Genomic DNA, 19,790 nt, shown 5'->3' with positions numbered 1-19,790 from the left:
AAAATTAGACATTTGTCACAATAAGCGGGCTGAATTTGGGTAGTTTGGAAGAAGTAATTAGCCTGAAAGATGTGCTTAGAGTAAATTGAAGGACAACTTTAAGACGGGAGTTTCTGATTGGCCATTTCATTGCTCTACGTAAAAGATGTCAAATCCAGTCATACGATCTGTCATCCAACGTTTTGAGGCAAAGAGGGAAGTTGCGAAGAAAAGGAAGGAAAGACATTAGCAAACAGATACATTTCTCTGGTGTTGACCACGATTTAAAACGCGAAAATATCGCTGATTAGTGGTCGTCATTAGGCGCCTTTATCGTTTTCTTCTGGAGAAGGTAACAGTAAGCCTCTGAACCATTTTCAAGTGTCCGATTATGTCATTTTAGAGTATTTTTTTGCCAGTAGTTAAATGCAAGCTAGGTTAGCCAGCATTAGCTGCCCAGCAAGCTATACTACAGGCTACTTTGCTAGCAAACACGAATAAGGAACTTGATTACCTATGCTAGCTTTGTTAAAAACACAGGCCTGGAATTTGGCACCTTAGATCAGAGACACTTATGTGCGACATTGTTAACCAGTGAGTTGACGCTATCGTTCAGTTATCAGTGAGATTTCTACCGCGGCCATGTAATGCTAACTACCTTTTAGATTTCATTGTACTTCATCAGATTGTACTACTTGTATCATATAACTGTGTGTAATGTTATGCAAGATTGCTAGCTGGCTAACTCGCAGACATTGGTATCTGCGTCGAAAACCGTGTTATTTTTTTTTAAGTGGATAGCAGTAGCTAGCAAGCTAAATTACCACTCTCGGAAAGTCTAGTTTGTTATTGACAGCCAGCTAGACACTTTGTCCAGCGGCATTTACACAGCAGTACAGTATACATAATTACGATATTTGTACACATTGGCTACTTTGTCAGTTTAGAAAGTTTGTCACTTTTGTAATCAGTGCCTGTAACTTGTTGTCAGACAGTAACAGTTATTAGCTGGGTAGCTGGATAAAGGTATCCAGCTAACTAGCTAGCTAGCAAGCTACATGACACAGCTTGTTGCTCAATTATGATCTGCCCATGATAACATTAGCTGCTACACATTTAATGTTTACACTGTGAGTGGCAAATGTTTATCATAACTAGTCGAAATATCCAAATAGATTAAACGCTATGGTCTCGAGGTACAATCAGAATTAGAGACGAATTGAAATGTTGAAAGTTAGCTTGCTCGATGATGTTGAGATAACTCGTTTGCATGGAGGAACTGAAGCTGAGGACAAACAGCATTAGCCGTCTCGGCACGTTTCCTTATTGCTTGTTATGCCCCGTGTTATAATATAGATATGAGAGCAGACTGACAAAAGACACTGACGCAAATGTCAGTCAGAAGAAGATGTCTTCTGACCGTTTGATTCCGGTACATTGGCGTAACACAAAGTTAGATAAATAGTAAGGTAGCTGATGATTGACTATTTATGGTCACAACGGTGATGTAACATGGTACCGAGTTAAATCACTATGCTTACTGAAAGCCAAACTGTGGTTAAATACGAGTCATACAGGAATGTGTAAATACAGGATTTGGTTCTTTGCTTGAATTCATCCCTTGGTGAAGTAAACAAAACAGAAGTGCTTAACTATGTGCTGGTGAAATGTGGGACGGGTGCTGAAATAATGCAACAGCTAGTAGATTGATTTGCAGATAGATCTTATTGTGTTTTTAAATACATAATTATATACTTAGATATTTGTGTTTTAACTTCTGTTGCTTCAGACCTTTATGTTACAGGCAGCCACAGGGGAACACGGTTTCTCTCTCTTTTGCTGTAGCCTACTGTATGTCTGACTCTTATTTTGAAGTTGAAGTATACTTTTCATTTCCTAAATTCATCCCATCTCCCTTTTCTCCTCACCTTTTTGAACAGCAGTGTGGCAACTAGGTTATGGCAAGTCGGGGTGGTGTTTCAAGACCCAACGGGCCAAATGCCGGCAATAAAATTTGCCAGTTCAAGCTGGTACTGCTGGGAGAGTCAGCTGTGGGAAAATCCAGTTTGGTGCTCCGGTTCGTCAAAGGCCAGTTTCATGAATTTCAGGAGAGCACAATAGGAGGTGAGACAAATGGACAATGAAATATCTTGTTGAGTTGCTCCTTATAGCTTTGCTTTCTGTGCATGTCCTCCAAACAAACCCTCAGTTTTCGTGGTGTACAGCCCTGGTTCTGTAAATGGGAAGTGGCCTGTGCCAGGCCATATATCACATTCCCAGCCAATCAACATGTGTCCTCAGGAGCATGGAAGCAAGGGGTTTCATTTGATTGCCTATGGAGCTCGTATATCAACATCCTGTCACCAAAATCACAGACTGCACCTTCATGTGTCATGCCACTGTGCACTTAAACGCCAGATTGGTGGTTCAAGGAATCCGCCATCATAGTATGGAGTCAGGAGGAGAAGTGAGATGTTTTGAGGTTTATGGTAGTTACTAAGGAAGTAAAAGTAAAACCTAAGGCTGAAGCCAGTGGACTTCATTTATGAGTTATGCCTCGTGTCAGCATTAGTTCCAGATAAGTTTTCTAGGTTATGTCATCTCCTTACCCTGCCTGTCTGTTCTACCCAATTTCCAATCTACGTCTGTTTTAAGAGGAGTGTGTATGGGGAAATCTGGGTGAGGACACTGATGTTATCACAGCTCTACGGCTTCTATTTTCTTTTTGTAATTGTGTGTGTGTGTGGTCCTGTTCCTGTAGCCGCCTTCCTCACTCAGACAGTGTGTTTGGATGACACAACAGTCAAGTTTGAGATCTGGGACACAGCAGGGCAGGAGCGCTATCACAGTCTGGCGCCCATGTACTACAGGGGAGCGCAGGCGGCCATCGTGGTCTACGACATCACAAATGAGGTGAGCTGAGAGACCCCTGATGATTGGCTAATGGATTGTTGACATAGACACCTGTTGTCAGGGAAACAAATCCAAAATAAAAAAAAGATTTCCTGATCGGGACTTTGGCTGATGTCGATACATATTTAGGCGATTGAAATGTAGCTTTTTGTTTGTATTTTTTGAATGCTTGTTGTGGTAAAGAAATTTCAACAGACTCCTCATTATGTTTTGCTAGGAATCATTTGGACGAGCGAAAAACTGGGTGAAGGAACTTCAGAGACAAGCCAGTCCAAACATCGTAATAGCCTTGGCAGGCAACAAGGCTGACCTTGCCAACAAGAGAGCCCTGGACTTTCAGGTTTGTCATCATTGCAAACCATAGGTGGTAGCAGTTTTTCTACATTCTCATAATTGTTGCCAGCACCTTCTTGCTTTAAAGTAACTCAGCACAAACTATGTGGGGTCATAAATGTAATATGGCGCTTGGGGGTGGTTAGCTTTTTAGATGGTATGCAACATGAAGGAGTAGAATTGAATCAATCTGTTTGGTGAGCCTTATTATGTGTGAAGGTGACACTGACCCCTGATCTTCTTTCTGTGTGCAGCTTGCACAGTCGTACGCAGATGACAACAGCCTGCTCTTCATGGAGACCTCTGCAAAGACATCCATGAATGTCAACGAAATCTTCATGGCTATTGGTATGAATCCAAATTTATATACACTGTGACTTTTACCATTGGTTTAAATTCGAGATAGAGGTGACATCTCCATCACATACAAGGCATAATAGTGACATAAAGTGACATTATGTTGCCACATATTTAGTATAATGATAATTTTTTGCTCAAAACTATGGATAATTTATATTCATTTAAATGTATGCATTCATTTGGTATTGATATTTTTAGAACAACGCTGTTCCCAAAAATGTGAAATGTAAAAACGAAAATCACATGCAATTGAGACTTGTAGATAGATAGATAGATAGGAGATAGGATTGTTTGTTGGAAAATATATGTTCATATTTGAATTTGATGTTGGCAACATTTTTGAAAAAGTGCTTGCTGGCATGTTTGCCAGGATGGTATGGACGCAGTTGAAAAGCAACAAATTCCTGTGGTTTCACGGTATACCGCTTTAAACCCCCCACATCCTGTTAAGCTTAACATAGCAACTTCAAAGATCCCTGTACTAAATACTTCTGACATTTAAGAAATAAGCCGTTTATATCACGATTTTACCACTGTTAGATTAATAACGCTTACTGTTACAACTGTACTGTACTTTTTAATAGATGTATCAAGAATGTAACAGAGGTAGCCTACATGACACTGTTAATTTAGATTCTTAACAAACAATAACAGATTTTTTAATTATTTCAACTTTCATGGAGAAAACCGTTATGTCTCCTCTGGCCAAATTTCACAGCTTTCAAGTCTATCGACTTTTGAATTGAGTTTATAGAGAAGTGTTACGATTGTGCAGTTTGCTCCATCTTTTAATGATAGGCTATGTTTTTGTTTTGTTGAAAAACCTTGACGCCATGTCATTATATGATCCCTCACATAATACATCCTGACATTACACCCTATGTGCACACGTGTGCAGGCCAATGTTTCACAGGGATTTATGTATTTAAAAAAAAAAAAAAAAGAATTTGACGGTGACAAGCTCAGACCTGTGATAGGCGTTACGTGACCACGGTTACCATCCCAGCCCTAGTTGCATCACCTCTTCTTTGAACAACAATCTGTAAGCGAAGGAACTGAGTATTGGGGATGAAATGCTGCCCCCTTCTTACCTATTAAAGGATTTTCATGATGCACCAAATATGACCGGCTATTTTAGCACCTGAACACGTCTACTATGGAGTCATACTGTTGTAATATGCAGAATGTAGTTTGGCATCGTTGTCCTGAAATACTGAAGGACTTCATAGACAAAGAGGTCGTCTGGATGCTGCAGATGTGCGAACAGCCCTTGTCATATGCACTGTGCTCCCTTATACTATCGTGGATGCTGGCTTTTGAACTGTGCACTGATGTGTTGGATGGCTCCTCCTCGCCTCTTTAGCTCACAGATTGTGTCCATGATTTCCAAAAAGAATTTCAATTTTTGATTGATATGACTGCAGGATGGCTTTCCACTTTACATCTTAAGTGAGGTGGGCATAGAGAATACCGCTGTGTCTCATTTCTACAAATTATTTACTCTCTACATAGAGCTGTAACCAGCATTTCTGGATGGATTGTGAACTAAGTTCAGACAGTTGTTTTTGGAAGTTTTTCTGAGCCCATGTTGTGATTTTCATGACAGAATCGGGTCTGTTTTTAAGGCAGTGACACCCAAGGCCCCGAAGATTATGACCATCAAATATTGTTTTCAGCCCTGTCCCTTGCGTACAGTGATTTCTCAGGTTTCTCTGAATACTTTATGGTATTACACATGTACTGTAGATGAGGAGATGGGCAAATTCTTTGCAATTTTACATTGAAGGCCATTATTCTTAGATTGCTGCATTATTTGCTGTGATGAACACCTGTCCATCTTAACCCTCCCTCTCAGGGATACTCTTTTTATGCCCAGTCATGTTGCCAATTTACCTGATTAGCTGTGAAGTGTTACTGCTCTTTTTTTTTTTAGCATTGCATAATATTTTCAGCCTGTTACCCAGTCCTAACCTTTTTGAAAAGTGTAGATAGATGGCATGATGGCACAGTTTCAACAGTTTAAACCTTTGATTTGTTGTACAGTATATGTTGTAGTAATTTGCAAATCACATAATATTTTTATTTATATATTACAGCGTTCCAACTTTTTCGGTACACCTAAAACTGGACTTTTTGAAACTCCTCATGTTTTGCATTTATTTCGTTTTTTTCTCTCGCACATTGCTCTGCTCTCTTCCTCTCCTCTGCAGCAAAGAAATTGCCCAAGAGCGAACCCCAGCCAACCGGAGCGAGTGCCAGCCGCAACCGGGGAGTGGACCTTACAGAGACAGCCCAGCCCACTAAAGGACCATGTTGCAGTAACTAACTAGCTGGACACTTCTCATCTCATCTCATCTTATCTCCTCTCCTCTCCTCGACTCGACTCGACTCTTCATAACATCTAGACATGGGGCTCCTCTTCCTTCTTCTTCTTCTCCTCCTCCTCCTCCTCCTCCTCCTGCCAACCTTGATCCCTGGATTAGCTAAAGACTCTGTGTAGATATGTTTCTAATACTTTTTTATTTTTGAAGAAGACAAAAAAAAAGGAAAAAAAAAAAGAAGTATGATCATCAGATTAATAGATGCATGTATCACTACAAAGCCTAAAAGACACACACGCACACATACACACACACACACACAAATACGCCCGTACACATTTTGTAAACTTCCATGCACCAGACAACTAACCAGTAGGAGAGTGTCCAGATGCAAGATATGTGTGTGTGCATATGTGTGGATGGACGTGGATGTGGGTGTGGGTGTCTGAGCAAACATGACTTTAGGGATGGACTGATTCCTCGCTCTGGGAGGGTTAAGCATGATGTGGATGGATGTAAATGTGTGAAATCCAGCTCTTACCATCATGCGCTCGATGGGAAAGGTGTGTGTGTGTGTGTCTCTCTCAAAGCATCGGACCCCCAAAGCATCCCCTTTCTTCTCCCTCTACCTGGCCCGGGGCCACACCTGTATTTGCAGTGATTATACAGTATTGACGCGGGGTCAGACAAGGACTCTCCTTACAAACAAGCATTCCTCCTTGCCCCTGCTGTTAAGTGTAGAGACCCTGTTGCAGCAGTGCTTGGTGGCAGCGCACGGCCCCGACATTGCTACCGTCCCCATAAGATCGGAAACTGAAAGTGCTGCAGGGTCTTGCCCGCGTGGATTTGCCACCGCTGCGTTGCCTGATCAGTACGGCGCCTCTGAGAAACATGGTAGATGTGTTACGTTTTTTTTCTGAGTGTTTCTCATTCGATTGATGGACATCATGATGTGCTTCAAGAGAGAGCAGAGATCATGGACAGTGGAAAGAAAAAAAATAAATTATTAAAAACTAGTATTATTCAGAACTTTGTTTCCATTTCTGGCACTTACAACTGTTTTAACATTTGCCTTATCTGTAATCAGTGGATGAGTTAATGAAACGCTTCTTGGACCTTAGGAGTTGGGCATAGGTCTCTCTATATGGTGTATGGCCCGGCACATTAGTACTGGTCTGGAGAACTTCCCTTCAGCACAGCCTATACGATATCAATATATTGTAAAGATATAGCGCTCCAGTGCAGCCTTTTTATGATTAAAGCAGTACAGACCGAGGGAGTGTGTTTAGGCAGGCAAAATTGCAGACGTAGCTCGTTACCTCTCACTAGTGTACCTCAAAAAGATCAGCCGTGTGTGTGTGCGTGTGTGTATGTGTGTGTGTGTGTGCGAGAGAGAGACAGAGAGCAGGGATTTGTGTGTCGCATCCTTGCCATGTAAACAAGAGAAAGTGGTTCCAGAGCGTAGAGCAGGTAATCATTAATATTTAGAAAACCGTGCAGGATTATGGAGGACTAATGAGAAACCTTGACATTCATGTCAACTCTTTTGCACTGCTTAAATATACCCTCAGCTTGTTTGCAAAGCATAGGTTCCAATTGTACAGTTCCCCAGAGCTACTTGACTGTGGGTGTAGATTTTGTTTTGTTATTTCAACAACCTGGTCAAATAATGTTCAATGGTGGTCTTTTTAAATATACTTCATGTTATTAACGAATCAATTTGACTTTTACGCAGTGGTCTGTCTTGTAGTTTTATCTGAACGTTCTCTGTTTTTTTTTCTTTTTTCTTTCGAAGACTCCTAGCAACAAATTGCACAAATTTAAGGTGTGTTTTGGTCATGAGCTGGTTACTGCCCATTTGATTGAATTAAATTGCGCAACCGTGGAAGTGCTAACCTACTGCTGAAAACACCAAATGTAGCTGAATGAACCATGTGACTGTCCGAGAACCGAATGGACAAAGTGATGTAACGACTTTAACAGTGAAGGACTAATCCTAAAGGATTGTCCAGGTACTAGTTAATGTTTTCAATAAAGGGGGTGAATTGTGTACATTTAATGGTGTGGATGTTTAATAAGCTCAAAGTACACCAGCATAAGGCTGTTTTGTCATCTTAACCCACAAGATTGCAGACGTTTATTTTGGCCAAGAAGCCAGAGGTACATTAGAGTGGATCTGATTGGGTGATGGTGATCAGACCCCGTTTTCTGATTGGACACCCAGCACGTCCAGCCCACGGAGGAGGATGACTATGACTGAGATGTTCTCCCTGGACCCTCCGGCCACCGCTCCTTTCATCAGCTTTCTGCATATGCTGGCTGCCAGCCACTCGTAGTTCACCTCCACACCAGCGTCCCTGCCTGCATCCTCCTTATCAGATGGGTCCTTGGGCTGGCTCTTGGGTGCTTCCCCCTGTTGCTCCCCCAGTCTAACTCCACATGATGGCCCCTCGTTGCACCCCCCTTGGTCGTCAGGCTCCTCAGTAGTCTCTCGGAGCTTGGAACTGTCCAGACCTTCGTGGTGCTCCTTGGCAGCGCTGGCACTCCTGTGGTACTTCCGACAGTCGTGGATGCACCGCCGCACGATGGGGGCGATCTCTTCCGGCTGTACTCCGTCCCAGAGGCCGCTGGAGCCCAGCACCAGCAGGCCAACGGAAGCGTCCAGGCTCAGGGGCAGGAAGTAGGGCTTTGGGGGCACCACCTTCCTGAGCCGACGGTTGCCATAGTTGCCCAGGCCGCGTGTGGCGCGGAGCAGGCCCTCCACCAGCCCATGCTGCTTGTTGGAGCTGATGGTGCCGCCTTCCTTCAGGATGCGCTTGCACTCCCTGGGGTTTGCCAGGCTGTAGTCCTCGGTCATGCAGAAGCTCTTCCCATTTTTGTACACAACAGCATGGATGTTGCCTGCCCAAGCAAAGTTGAATGTTACAAATGTACATCCATGTAACAAGTTTGTTCCATTGGTGGAAATTAATGTAAACCTCTTTACACACCTGTCATCTCGCTATGTTCTCACACTACTATCTGCATCAAATCTAACAAAATAATGATTACTTAGGTAATGAAATCATGACCTTAAGCCATTCCACAAAGCAGTGCATGCTTGATGATACTGGTCCTTGAATTCACATTGCTCAGTACAGTCTGGCTAGACCAGAGCTTATGCTTTGTGGAATTCATCTCAGGCTAATTCAAGACTGACCACAGTTAGCGATGAGCATCCTTCCATGTAGGGTGTTGGGGTCCTCCTCAGGGGCGGTCTCCTGATCAACTATACAGACAACGGAGGTGCAGCCGCTCCAGCGGATCTTGGAGGTCTCGTTGCGGCCCAGTCCGAGCAGCCGGTCCATGTGTGCAAACGCGGTGGTGAACGCTTGGGTCATCTGCTGGTCTTCGGACACGGTCCTCGCGTCTGTGGAGGTGGAGGCCGTCCTTTCAAACAGGGGTTCCATCTGGGAAAGGAAGTCCCTCTGTTCGCTGGCCAAGGAGAATGAGGGGTCGAGTTTGACCAGCTGTTCCAGCACCAGGACTGAGAGCTCTCTCGCCGCACACTCGGCCGAGCTCCGTCCATGGAAACCGTCGAACACCCCAAAGAAACTTGTCCCTTCTTTGCCCCCATAGCTGTCGATGATCACACTGGTGTCCTCCATGTCTTTCCTCCAGGCCGCGTTCCTGTCCTCCCCTACGGCCACGGCCCTGACGAGGGGGCTTTGCCCTGGGTAGGTGACCACATGGTACTTTGACCCTGGAGGCAGCACATTGGGGGCTGGGGTCTTGCCCTTGACATGACCAAACTCTTCACAGCTGCTAAGGCCTTCTGGGAGGCTGAAGGAATCCTGGCTGGAGTCACAGTTCTCCTTTGGGTCTTCTAGCAGAACAGAGCAGCTGCAGTGGAAACAATACCAAATCAGGCACTGGATTCACATTTGATTGAATTATATAACAGTTTAACTTCTTTTTTTTTTTTTTTTTAAACCAAAGTTGGTCTTGAGGTCTCAGTGTATTATAAAGACATTAAGCACCAATATGTGACGGTATTGAGCTTGAATTGTCTGTGACGACATGTCTTCAGAAAGGATTTAATATTCAGCTATTGTTTTGGTTTTGTCTCAAAGGCAGTGAGGACGGGTTATAAATCAATCAAGGAGTAATAATAAGATGAACAACTCAGTCCAAGTTCAACACTAACAAAATCAAAATCAAATTACCATTTCTCAACTGCTGGTTTCCTATCCATGACCATTTGTAGATTTTAACTGTTTACTTGGCTCACCATGGAAACTGTTGCTCTAGCAACCATAAATAGCCAAAGTTTTGGAAGGAACAAAAAAAGATCCTTCTAGATACCCTTTTTCAACCGTCTCTGGAACAAATATGTTTCTGACTGCAGACTCAAGTTGAGTAACACAGAGAAAAGATTATCAGTGTTCTAACTTCATTTCTGTTTCAGTGTTTTGAGTCTTGAGAGATCATCCTGCTTGTCCCCTCTTTACAAAACCTGACAGACTCAATCTCATGTCTTCACACATCCAAATCTTTACATTGCACTCTTTACATTGCACTTGTTGCACATTGCACATACCTGTATGGCCCAGAAGATGGCAGCAGTGCACCCTCTTTTGACTGACTTTCTCTCTGGCACATGTGTGTTGCTCCCACACACAAAACCCACTCACTAATGAGAATGCCATGACCTTTTCAGAACCCATGCACAAAAGCGGTCTGCCATGAACGCGTGCATAATATCAACACGGAAATCAATTGGCTGATCACGATTTTATCTGATTGTTAATAGCCGTGTGGTGGTTTTTCGGAGCAAGAGACACCCACACACATCGGGGGGGGGTGAGGGGAGGGGAGGGTCGGGGGCTTTTAATCCACTCCCCTGTGCACTTGCCATAATTCACCAGACATTACCGTCACATTTCCCATAGCTGCCTTTCTATTAGTGATTTCAATGGGTTGCTAATGTGTTCTCCACTTAATTGGACTGCAATTTGCGCAGAGCATGGGAGGAAAAAAAAAAATGAAACCAACGTAATGGTTGAGGCAAATGGTGACATTCTATGTTCCTTTACAAATTCAGCACCTTTAACACAATCGGAGTTTATGCAGATCCTGTTCCGGAGAGAAACCCAAGGTGACACCGAGAGCTGGTTGGCTGGCTGGCAATGCATTGGGGTGGCGATGTGCTGAGCCCACGGCATGCATCACCTGTCCAACGTGTCACCTGAGACCCTGAGCTGACACCTCGCTGACAGTCCCATTAAGATGATAACTCTGCCCCTGGAATACATTACTGTCACATCTCCCCCCCTTGGCTTCATCACACCTCATCACCGATCACACGGCGATGGCGAAGAGACGGGGGAGGGCCGAGCGAACGCCGAGAGGAGAGAAAGAGAGAGAGATCGGCTCCCAAATATCTCCAAAAGTGGGAGGATTTCACAGGCCCTTAAATATCAGCAAACAAGACCTGATAATGGTGTAAACAAAACTGGTGAGTGGGAAATGTTGTGTGTTGTTGATGTGTGCAGGCAGGCTCTCCAGCTTTCTCTTTAAGCTCTTGGAGGCGTTCCCAACATCACCCTCATTTCCAAAAAAGTGGAGCGGGGCTGGTATTACCAAGCAGAAAATGTCAGTAGAAGCTGTGTGTGTGTGTGTGTGTGTGTGTGTGTGTGTGTGTGTGTGTGTGTGTTTATGTATGTGGGGTGCGTGAGTGGGTGTGTGTACAAAAATAAGTGGTGATGGGCAGAAGCAAGCATTGGACTCTTGTTTATAGTGACAGAACAACATGCTGGTAGATGTTTTTTCCCTGCAATCTAACACTCTAAAGATGAGTCACCATCCATGGTGTGGTAAGATATGAATCGGTTGTGTACTTTTCCGAGGACTGTGCTCGGAGCTGGACACAAAAGCCCTATCACTGAGTCCATCCTCTGACACAGGAGAACCCTTCCCCTTTCCCAGTTTCCACCCCCACCCCCACCCCCTCCTCCACATCAAGGGAATTTATGACCCCCTTAAAACATGTCCATGCCGTTGAGGGGTTGAGTCGAGAGGCGAGACACGTTCTTGGAGACTGCCGGTCAGCGGAGTCGTTCATCAGGGTCGACCCCTCTCTCCCAACAACTCCGCTCACCACACCTGGCAATGGCTCGACGGCTCCCCCCCCCCCCCCCCCCCCCGAGCAAGTGGAGACATGGAGGAGGAAAAGCTCTGGCACTCCAATCATTTGTCCTCCTCTGTTTTTGCACAACGCCCGAATGCTGGCAGCGAAAGTGCAGAGAAAAAAAAAAAACACAAACCCTCGAGCGAGAATTGGAAGGCTGTGTTTGTTTGGTCTGTCTGGTTCTGTTGGAAGAATAGAATTTCATCCCAGAGAGAGCATCTGACGACTCATCGAGGATATCCTCACCCACTGCCAGTGGTTGAATAACATGGCCTGCATCTCACATACAATCTGGACACCAGACAGCAACCGGCTTTGGAGCAGAGTGGCTTCTAACTCGGCTGGTATAAATCTGGTGAATCTCAATAAGTTCAAAAACGTCCACGAGTCATTACAGTCTGGAGGGCCATCTAGATAGCACTTTTCAGTCCATATCCAGAGAGCCTTGTAAACACATACTTAAAGTTTTAAAAGTAGTCTTAATGCAGTATATGTATTGACAAAAGGCTTTAGCTGTTCATAATAGATACACTCATAAAGTGTAAGTAGTCATGGTAAAAGCCTTTGCAGCAGGAAGTATCATGTTTATAAATTGCTTGTACCACTATAGATAATGGCAATGGTGACATTACTGAAGTCAAACAATCTTTAAGATTTAGTTTCAGTAATAAATAGTTGTACAGACTAAACATGAGGCTTTATTAATATGTTATAACTCTATCTGAATATGTTTATAATGCTTTACCACTATGGATACTGGGTTCATAGAAAGTGTTTCCATCATCTAGATAGCCCATATTGCTTTGGGTGTCTCAAAATTAGAGCAGTATCCTGCCAAGGGAGAGACTTAGTCACTCCTGAGAAAGTAGGACAATAAAATCTGCGACCACACATCTTTACAGTTTTTGGACAGCAGAGAGCTGCTTTGGCTTATACGTCAACCATGACATTACAACCATCCATTAAATCACATTTAGTTAAATCAGACCTGTCATGTATGCTAATATTATTCTGCAGTGAATGTGGCAGGCAGACACTAAATAGACTAGTCCATCCCTTTTACATGCAGAGAGCATGGAGCGTCAGTGCTTATTAATTAAAGACAAAAGGGCAACACTGCCGCCATGCCCCCATAGTTGTCTCAGGCTTTTCCAGGGCATATGTCATGTTGATTGATTATGACAGGTCTTATGAGCACTCCAATATTTCAAATCCCGATAACAATCTCTGAAAAACCTCTGATGAAAAATCTGTCAACATGATCCATGAAGTTCCCCCTTGCGAGGCCAGGGAGAACTCGGGGGTTGAGCTGCAGGACAACGGAGGATTCTGAGGGAGTGCTGGTGTTCCGAAGCACGGCTTCCAGGAGCCAAGAGCTGTGCAGAATGAAAATATCCAGCCGTTTTTTCCCCCCCTCTTTCCTTCTTTCCACCGGTACCGGAATGCTAATTACTACATTTGTCATGATCAGGAATCATGGCTTTGCAGTACAAGCACAAGCGTATGAAGCGGCCAGTTTGGCCTCCAGGGATTTCGTCGGCGAGCTCCTCCTATTCTTTTTTTCCCCTCCCGCTCACATATTCCTTTAGGCAGCGAAAAAAGAGAGGAGACAAGGTCCCAGGTGTTACAAATGTGTTGTGCATAATGCTGAAAAAATAATGCTGAAAAGAATCCCTCTGCCTGCGACGAAAAAAAAAAAAGAAAAAAGAACACAACCATTTATGTACTCCACTCAACCGTAGTTAAATATGGATTCCGAGCACAAGTGCCATGGAGGCCAACAACAAAAGCACTGCACTGGACGGCGAATAGAATGAAAAAGAACAGACATAGTGGCCAGGAAAAAAAAGCTTTTATCACAGTTCACTCTCAGTCACAAGTTAAAATAAGCCACTTCGACCGACCGCTACCGCTGCTGCACTCTGAGCCCTGGCACATTTCTTTCCCGTATTTCAACGTTTTTCACAAGGTGACAGGGCCGAAACCAGAGCTCTTTCTCTGCAGGGCTGGACTCCCACCAGCTGTGGCGCTGAGAGAGAGTTGCATGTGTGTGTGTGTGTGTGTGTGCGTGCGTGCGTGCGTGCGTGCGTGCGTGTGTGTGTGTGTGTGTGTGTGTGTGTGTGTGCGCACGGCAGGCTGTTATGCGTGCATGGAGTCGCTGATAGCTCCCTGGAACCGTAGATTGAGAAGTCCCCGTCCCAGAGAAACAGATGTTCCCGATTATTGTTTCAGAGGACGTAATAGGAGCAAGATGGTGCCAATGATCCTGCTCAGCGGGCTTAGCGTTTTTTTTTTTTTTTTTTGCGCATCAGAGCGGCTGCCTATATTAGTTTTAGAGTGCTAGCAAAGCTGAGAGCAAAAACTTCTTCTCTTTCTGTGTGTGTGTGTGTGTGTGTGTGTGTGTGTGTGTGTGTGTGTGTGTGTGTGTGTGTGTGTGTGTGTGAGAGAGAGTGTGTGACTGACTGACTTCGAAACTCATGTGAAACTTCAGATACAGGGTCTGATGCAAGAAGAGAGAGAGAGAGTTCACAAAGAGGTCCTGGCTTGAAAATTATGGGGTTCACGAAACACCTGATGACTTATGGTGCTTTGACAAATGCTCCCTGCAAAAAATGTCAAGACGCTAAATTGATGTGTGCTGAATATCCCAAAGGGTGCTCTGAATCAGGGGAGAGAGACAGTGGGATGATGTTGAGTCTAGTAGCAAAGGGCACAGTTTCAGTTGGATCAGTAATTAAGTCAGACCCACGGCGTTTTCCTCTTAGTCATTGACTGTTTAGCTTTCAAAGCATTTTGCACCAAAGGAGTAACCTATAATTGCCAATGGACTTTCAAGTTTGCTCTGATTTTAATGAGCCATTAACATGAAAGAAAACAACTGCGTTGTTAAAGTCTCTCTCTCTTTCTCTGTATGTGTGTATGTGCGTGTGAGCGAGTGTGTGTCTGTTTTCAATGGAGACCGAAGCTAAAATAACAAAGTAAGTTTCTTTATTTGAAATGAAATGATTCATCTTCTTTTCACATTGACAGCTCAGATAAGACAAGCTTTTTGTGGCCCTATGACATACTCATTGGGACGTCTGCAAGGATGTCAGAGGTGGAAGGCGGGCTCGCTCGGTCCTCCTCTCCCACTCACATCACTAATCCGTGCACACCTGCGCCTCGCCTGTATGTATGTACACATCCCTTTGCGTGGCAGCCAGCGCTCCATACGTTATGGGATCTAGAAACAGAGCAGCAGCATTTCAATTTGGAGAAGATCCCGCTTCTGATCTCCAGGTCACGTACTGTAGGTGTCCCCGTCAGCCTCACATTGCACTGCTGTAAGCAAAGACACACGCACACGCACACACACACACGCACACGCACACGCACACACACACGCACACGCACACACATAAACTCACTCATTCACTCACACACACACACACACCACATGCAAACACACACACACACACACACACACACACACACACACACACACACACACACACACTCTCTCTCTCTCTCCCTCTCTCTTAGATGTCTCAGCCTGCACACATCCACATGCATTCACAACCACACATTTCCTCATACACAGGCACACACATGAATCCAATCACACACACACACAAATAGCCACCTACACAGACACTATACAAGAGGGATTATGTCACAGACGTCTAAACTACTGAGGACATCCAGCGTAAAAGGGGGTTAAAGTGCAAACAGCAAAGACGATTTCCCCCGCCTGTCTATTCTCTGTATCAATATTCTCATAGCAGAACATGTTTCTGACAGAAGCAATGACCTTAATGGACACAGAGAATTAATCTAAAAAAAAAAATTAAAATCAATATATTCCTTACACATTTAGAGCTTCAAGTCTGGAACAACACTGCATAGTTACCTTGGTGTCTTTTTTTAAATTATTGCGGTGTGATATCAAACAAAAGTTCAGATCCAAGGGGAGGATCAGGGAGGTTTTTTTGGGTGGGGGGGTGTAGCTGTTGATTGGAAAGGTTCCAAGTAGAGTGCCTTGGGGAACTCCCAGGTCTGAGCCTGCCCTCCCGCAGGCAGTTCCATGTTCAAAGTCCAGAGGTCAGTAGGGAGCAAAGAGCACGGGTGTGTGGGCTGTCCTGACAGGCCCGGGGGCGGGGCGGAGGAGCGCGGCGGGGAGGGACTGAGTCTGAAAGAGGGAGGGGTTAGCACTGGAGCGCATGGGGAAGGCAGAGTTGATGGCAGCGGCGGCAGCGGCCATGGCCGCTAGATGAGTGGGCATCAACCCGGCTGGCAGCGTCGGGCACATCTCCTTACTCAGCGACAGCTTCCCCTGAGGAGAGAGGACAAAACACCACATTCAGTGCCCTGTCACATAAACACGGCCCATCCCATCCATGGCATCCAGTCGTTCAGAAATACCGCATGCTATATACGACTCACTCTCCCAAAACCAACATCATAAGTCGTCACTGTGCCATTGCAAATAAATAGCTTACAAATGGTGGGAACACCACTAATTAGTCCCATGAGTGATGCTGGAAATGTAATTTTTGAAAATGTGTCTCGTGCTAAACTTGCCAACTGGCTCAGGTCTTTTACATTCTTCTCCCTCTGCAGTCATCTCTGTGAAACTCGGCGTTTCAAAACAGAGCAACCTTTCCCACCACTTGAGCTACATTGTTATAGACACCTGCAAATGAAGCCTCGACCATCCTATTCCCATCCCTCTCCCATCTGGGAAAGTGGCCAGTGACGTTAGTTATGTAAATGCTAATCCAGACACATCACACCTGGGACAGAAACTATGATCCCGCTATGTGGCGCGGAAAAAAGTGAAACAATTACATGTCTGGCACAGAGTCACGTCACACAGCTGGAATCGCGCTATAAGCTCTCGGTCCCCGCCGTAAATTAACTGCTTTATTAGAACAGCGGCCGAGAGGGAAATAAGGCAGAAAAAAAACACTGTGTTCCCGGCAACTTTGAAAAGGTCAGGTCCCCCTCGAAGTGGCGTCCAAGGGTTCGTGTTGGTTCAGCTGTCACAAGCTTTGGCGCTGCCGGGAGACTTGGGGGGGGTGGCTGGCTTAAAGCGCCTCTGGTCCCCTCACCTCGCTTCGACCGCTCCTGCTGCGAGGGAAGCGGAGAGAGGAGACAGAGGGAGAGGAGGAGGAGGAGGAGGAGGAGAGGAGACGTACCGGTTGTTGTTTAGTCTGTCCTCTCGGGGGTTTGGTGTAGGGGCTATATTTAGGCTTGGCCGGCTTTCCTGCCGCTCGGTCTTTGTGACGTCGGCTGCTGATGTGCTGCAGGGGACAAAACGGAGAGACGCTTCAGCAAAGGCACTTTGGGAGCCGAGGTGAGAAAAACAGCGTAACGCACCTGTGCTGGCTACAGTAACTACTCAGGCTGCCAAAACAGGGCGACATTGAGAACACCTTGCATCAGAAAAGCACTTAAGTCATCACCCCTCTTATAGGTTTTTTTTAAGAATGTTTATCTTACAGTTTACATACGTTATCTAAAGAACAAATACTCAAATATTTACACTGGTTGGTAGTGAATGAATATCAAAAAGAGAGATGGGAAGATGCTCAGGTGGGAACTGAACAGGAACAGATGGTGAGTGATAATGGTTATTTTGATGCGTCCCCGTCTCATCGAACATGAACCAGCACTTCACGTGCACGCTCCTCACCTGCTTCAGCTGCGTCTCGGAGTTGACGTGCACGTCGCACGTCTCACAGTGGAACGTTTTGTTCTGCAGGCCCGTGATGGCAGCGGCGGGCGGCGGCGGCACCTTGGCCTTGACGCCGGCGCGGGGGAAGGACTTGATGGAGCCGGTGCCGCTGCGGGCCTCCAGCATGGTCTTGTGCTTGGTGCCTGGGGAGAGGGGGGGCGAGGAGAGGAGAGACGCTAATCAAGGACCCGCTAACTCTCCAGAAGTTTCTAGGGAGCAAAGTGTTTCATTTCAAAGGCAATTCGTGCCCACAAGTGTGGGTATGTACTGCGGGCCTGATGAGGTTGATAAGGGGGGTTCATGAAGGAGTCACAAAAAAATAAAAAAAATCAACTTGGTACAGCTGGGGAGCAAAGAAAAGCACTTCAGTAATTCATGCCCATTAGCTGCATTTGCTAATTAGCAATATTCCAAAGCCTTAAAGTAGCTCTAGTGGTGGTAGGGAAGGGGGATGTGTGCTACTGCGAGGTCACTAATCTGATGGGAGCTGATTTTCTGTGCTTGAACTTTTCCACTTCTTGTCCTTTACCGCTCTCTCTCTCTCTCTCTCGCTCTCGCTCTCTCTGGTCTGCCCGCTGTGTGAAAAGGACATATGAGTTTGACCCGCGCATCGCGACGAGGTGGAGCTTTTTGCTGATAAGATAGCGGCAGATCCCCTCTCTATCTCTGACTAAGTGCAGAGCGTGTGGCTCGTGGCCAGTCTAATCTCTCTCCAGAGGACCGCTGCTCTGCCACACTCAACCCCCCACTCCACCGCACCGCCCATTCCTCTGCAGCTCCGTGAAGAGTACTTAGAGGACTGTATCCGCCAAAGCCGCAACACAAAGAGCCCTCGGCTAACACTTGGCCACGATAAAGCAGCAGCGCTGTGCAACTATTTACCCGTTTCGGAGGCGTGTCTTTTATAGCCAATTATTTCTGGTGTCCTGTTTAAACTCATTTAGGTGATGTACGGTCATTCGAAGGATAAGCACACCTGCTATTCCCACTAGAGGTCAAGCGAATGAGCTGGTTCTGTGGTCTGGGACCACAGTTGGTGTTGTTGATGATTCTGGCTTCGGGATGCTCAGTGTTTTTCTAGGCGTGTGTAGAGTGAGCAAACAAATATCCTTCACAGGCCCTCCATAATATGATATACGACGAAAGACACTTTTGGTGAAAACACTTTCAGCGCACTGGGTGTAAATTCTACATATGCAAAAAAAAATACAGCTCTTTTGGAACACCGCGCGGTGATATATAACTGCAATCAGCAGCCTACAATATTTTATTTAGTATGGGGAAACGGGTTCAGTGCAAACAAAAAGATAATTTATAAAAGCTGTCAGGCTCTATCTGGGGCTGTGCAGTGGGCTAAGTAATGGATGTGGGGGGGGAGCAGGCTTACCGCTGTTGTGCGCTTCCAGCTGGGAGGGGGAGTTGACAGCCACCTTGCAGAGCGAACAGTACAGCAGACGCTTGGCCTTCTCCTCCTCCGTCTCCGTCTCTCCCGCCTCCGCCTCTTTTTCCGCCTCTCCTCCCTCCGCCTCTCCCTCCGTCTCGCCCGCGGTCGTCTGCTCCTCGGGCGTCGGCGGTGGGTTCGCGGGGCTGCCGGGGCTGACCTCTATCCCATCGTCCCCTGACGACGCCGGCGCCGGGCTTCCGTCCACCCCCGAGCCCCCGCCCATGCCGGACGCCGGAGGCGGAGCGAGGGGCAAGGGTAAGGAGGCGGGCATGGGTGGCAGCAACGCCGCCAAAATGCCATCTAGGAAAACACAACGCGAGTAACACAAGGTCAGTTAGAGCACAGAAGGACGCCAGCCGCTCTGTCTCTGCCCCGCTTTGTGCGGCCGCATTCCGGCCCGTCCTCGCTGAGTAAAAGTGACCAAGACGCTGCCCTGTACACACGCTGGTGAAGAGTGCACCTATAGACATATATACAGTACGTATATCTAAGAGCGCGCCTATAGACATACTGTATATACAGTATGTATATATCTCTAAGAGCGCGCCTATAGAC

At 45.8% G+C, this 19,790-nt stretch overlaps 3 protein-coding genes across 7 annotated transcripts in view; 1 reads left to right on the top strand and 2 right to left on the bottom strand.

Moving 5' to 3' along the window:
* The first annotated feature begins 181 nt into the window (after positions 1 to 181).
* rab5ab (RAB5A, member RAS oncogene family, b) lies at positions 182 to 7,956 on the top strand. Of its 2 annotated transcripts, none has more exons than XM_062538744.1 (6): positions 182 to 331; positions 1,923 to 2,103; positions 2,741 to 2,892; positions 3,110 to 3,232; positions 3,480 to 3,573; positions 5,796 to 7,956. In XM_062538744.1, the coding sequence occupies exons 2-6, from the start codon at positions 1,938 to 1,940 to the stop codon at positions 5,909 to 5,911; spliced, it is 651 nt and encodes a 216-aa protein (XP_062394728.1). In that variant the 5' UTR covers positions 182 to 331; positions 1,923 to 1,937; the 3' UTR covers positions 5,912 to 7,956. The 2 variants fall into 2 exon arrangements, with proteins under 2 accessions (XP_062394728.1, XP_062394727.1); XM_062538743.1 differs by having other exon boundaries at positions 1,920 to 2,103.
* Positions 7,957 to 8,019: 63 nt separating this feature from the next.
* LOC134082777 (protein phosphatase 2C-like domain-containing protein 1) lies at positions 8,020 to 10,165 on the bottom strand. Its single transcript, XM_062538741.1, has 3 exons — positions 10,112 to 10,165; positions 9,106 to 9,788; positions 8,020 to 8,807 (listed from the first exon to the last, which is right to left on the bottom strand). Exons 1-3 carry the CDS (start codon positions 10,144 to 10,146, stop codon positions 8,101 to 8,103), a joined length of 1,425 nt encoding a protein of 474 aa, XP_062394725.1. The 5' UTR covers positions 10,147 to 10,165; the 3' UTR covers positions 8,020 to 8,100.
* Positions 10,166 to 15,046: 4,881 nt separating this feature from the next.
* The window catches only part of znf385d (zinc finger protein 385D), a 45,954-nt gene continuing 41,210 nt past the window's right edge, over positions 15,047 to 19,790 (bottom strand). For 3 of the 4 annotated variants that reach the window (XM_062538739.1, XM_062538738.1, XM_062538740.1), the window contains 4 exons: positions 19,179 to 19,535; positions 17,750 to 17,934; positions 17,253 to 17,357; positions 15,047 to 16,387 (listed from right to left, as the gene is read on the bottom strand). In XM_062538739.1, the coding sequence (XP_062394723.1) occupies positions 16,157 to 16,387; positions 17,253 to 17,357; positions 17,750 to 17,934; positions 19,179 to 19,535 (878 nt within the window). In that variant the 3' untranslated portion in view covers positions 15,047 to 16,156. The remainder of the gene's footprint in view (positions 16,388 to 17,252; positions 17,358 to 17,749; positions 17,935 to 19,178; positions 19,536 to 19,790) is intronic. The other variant, XR_009939656.1, reaches the window with a different exon arrangement.

The sequence above is a fragment of the Sardina pilchardus genome, chromosome 6 (assembly GCF_963854185.1).
Source record: "Sardina pilchardus chromosome 6, fSarPil1.1, whole genome shotgun sequence".
Classification (NCBI taxonomy): Eukaryota; Metazoa; Chordata; class Actinopteri; order Clupeiformes; family Clupeidae; genus Sardina; species Sardina pilchardus.
Note: the sequence above shows the minus strand (reverse complement) of the source record. Positions and strands in the feature narration are given on the sequence as shown.

What these genes read in the sequence shown, in the direction of transcription:
- rab5ab (XM_062538744.1), top strand. Translation starts at nt 1,938, where the DNA reads ATGGCAAGTCGGGGTGGTGTTTCAAGACCCAACGGGCCAAATGCCGGC. An exon ending in TCTACGACATCACAAATGAG is followed by an intron (nt 2,893 to 3,109) that starts GTGAGCTGAGAG and finishes ATGTTTTGCTAG; the next exon opens with GAATCATTTGGACGAGCGAA. An exon ending in CGAAATCTTCATGGCTATTG is followed by an intron (nt 3,574 to 5,795) that starts GTATGAATCCAA and finishes TCTCCTCTGCAG; the next exon opens with CAAAGAAATTGCCCAAGAGC.
- LOC134082777 (XM_062538741.1), bottom strand. Translation starts at nt 10,146, where the DNA reads ATGGTCATGGATAGGAAACCAGCAGTTGAGAAATG. An exon ending in AAACCAGCAGTTGAGAAATG is followed by an intron (nt 9,789 to 10,111) that starts GTAATTTGATTT and finishes TTTCCACTGCAG; the next exon opens with CTGCTCTGTTCTGCTAGAAG. An exon ending in GATGCTCATCGCTAACTGTG is followed by an intron (nt 8,808 to 9,105) that starts GTCAGTCTTGAA and finishes TTGCTTGGGCAG; the next exon opens with GCAACATCCATGCTGTTGTG.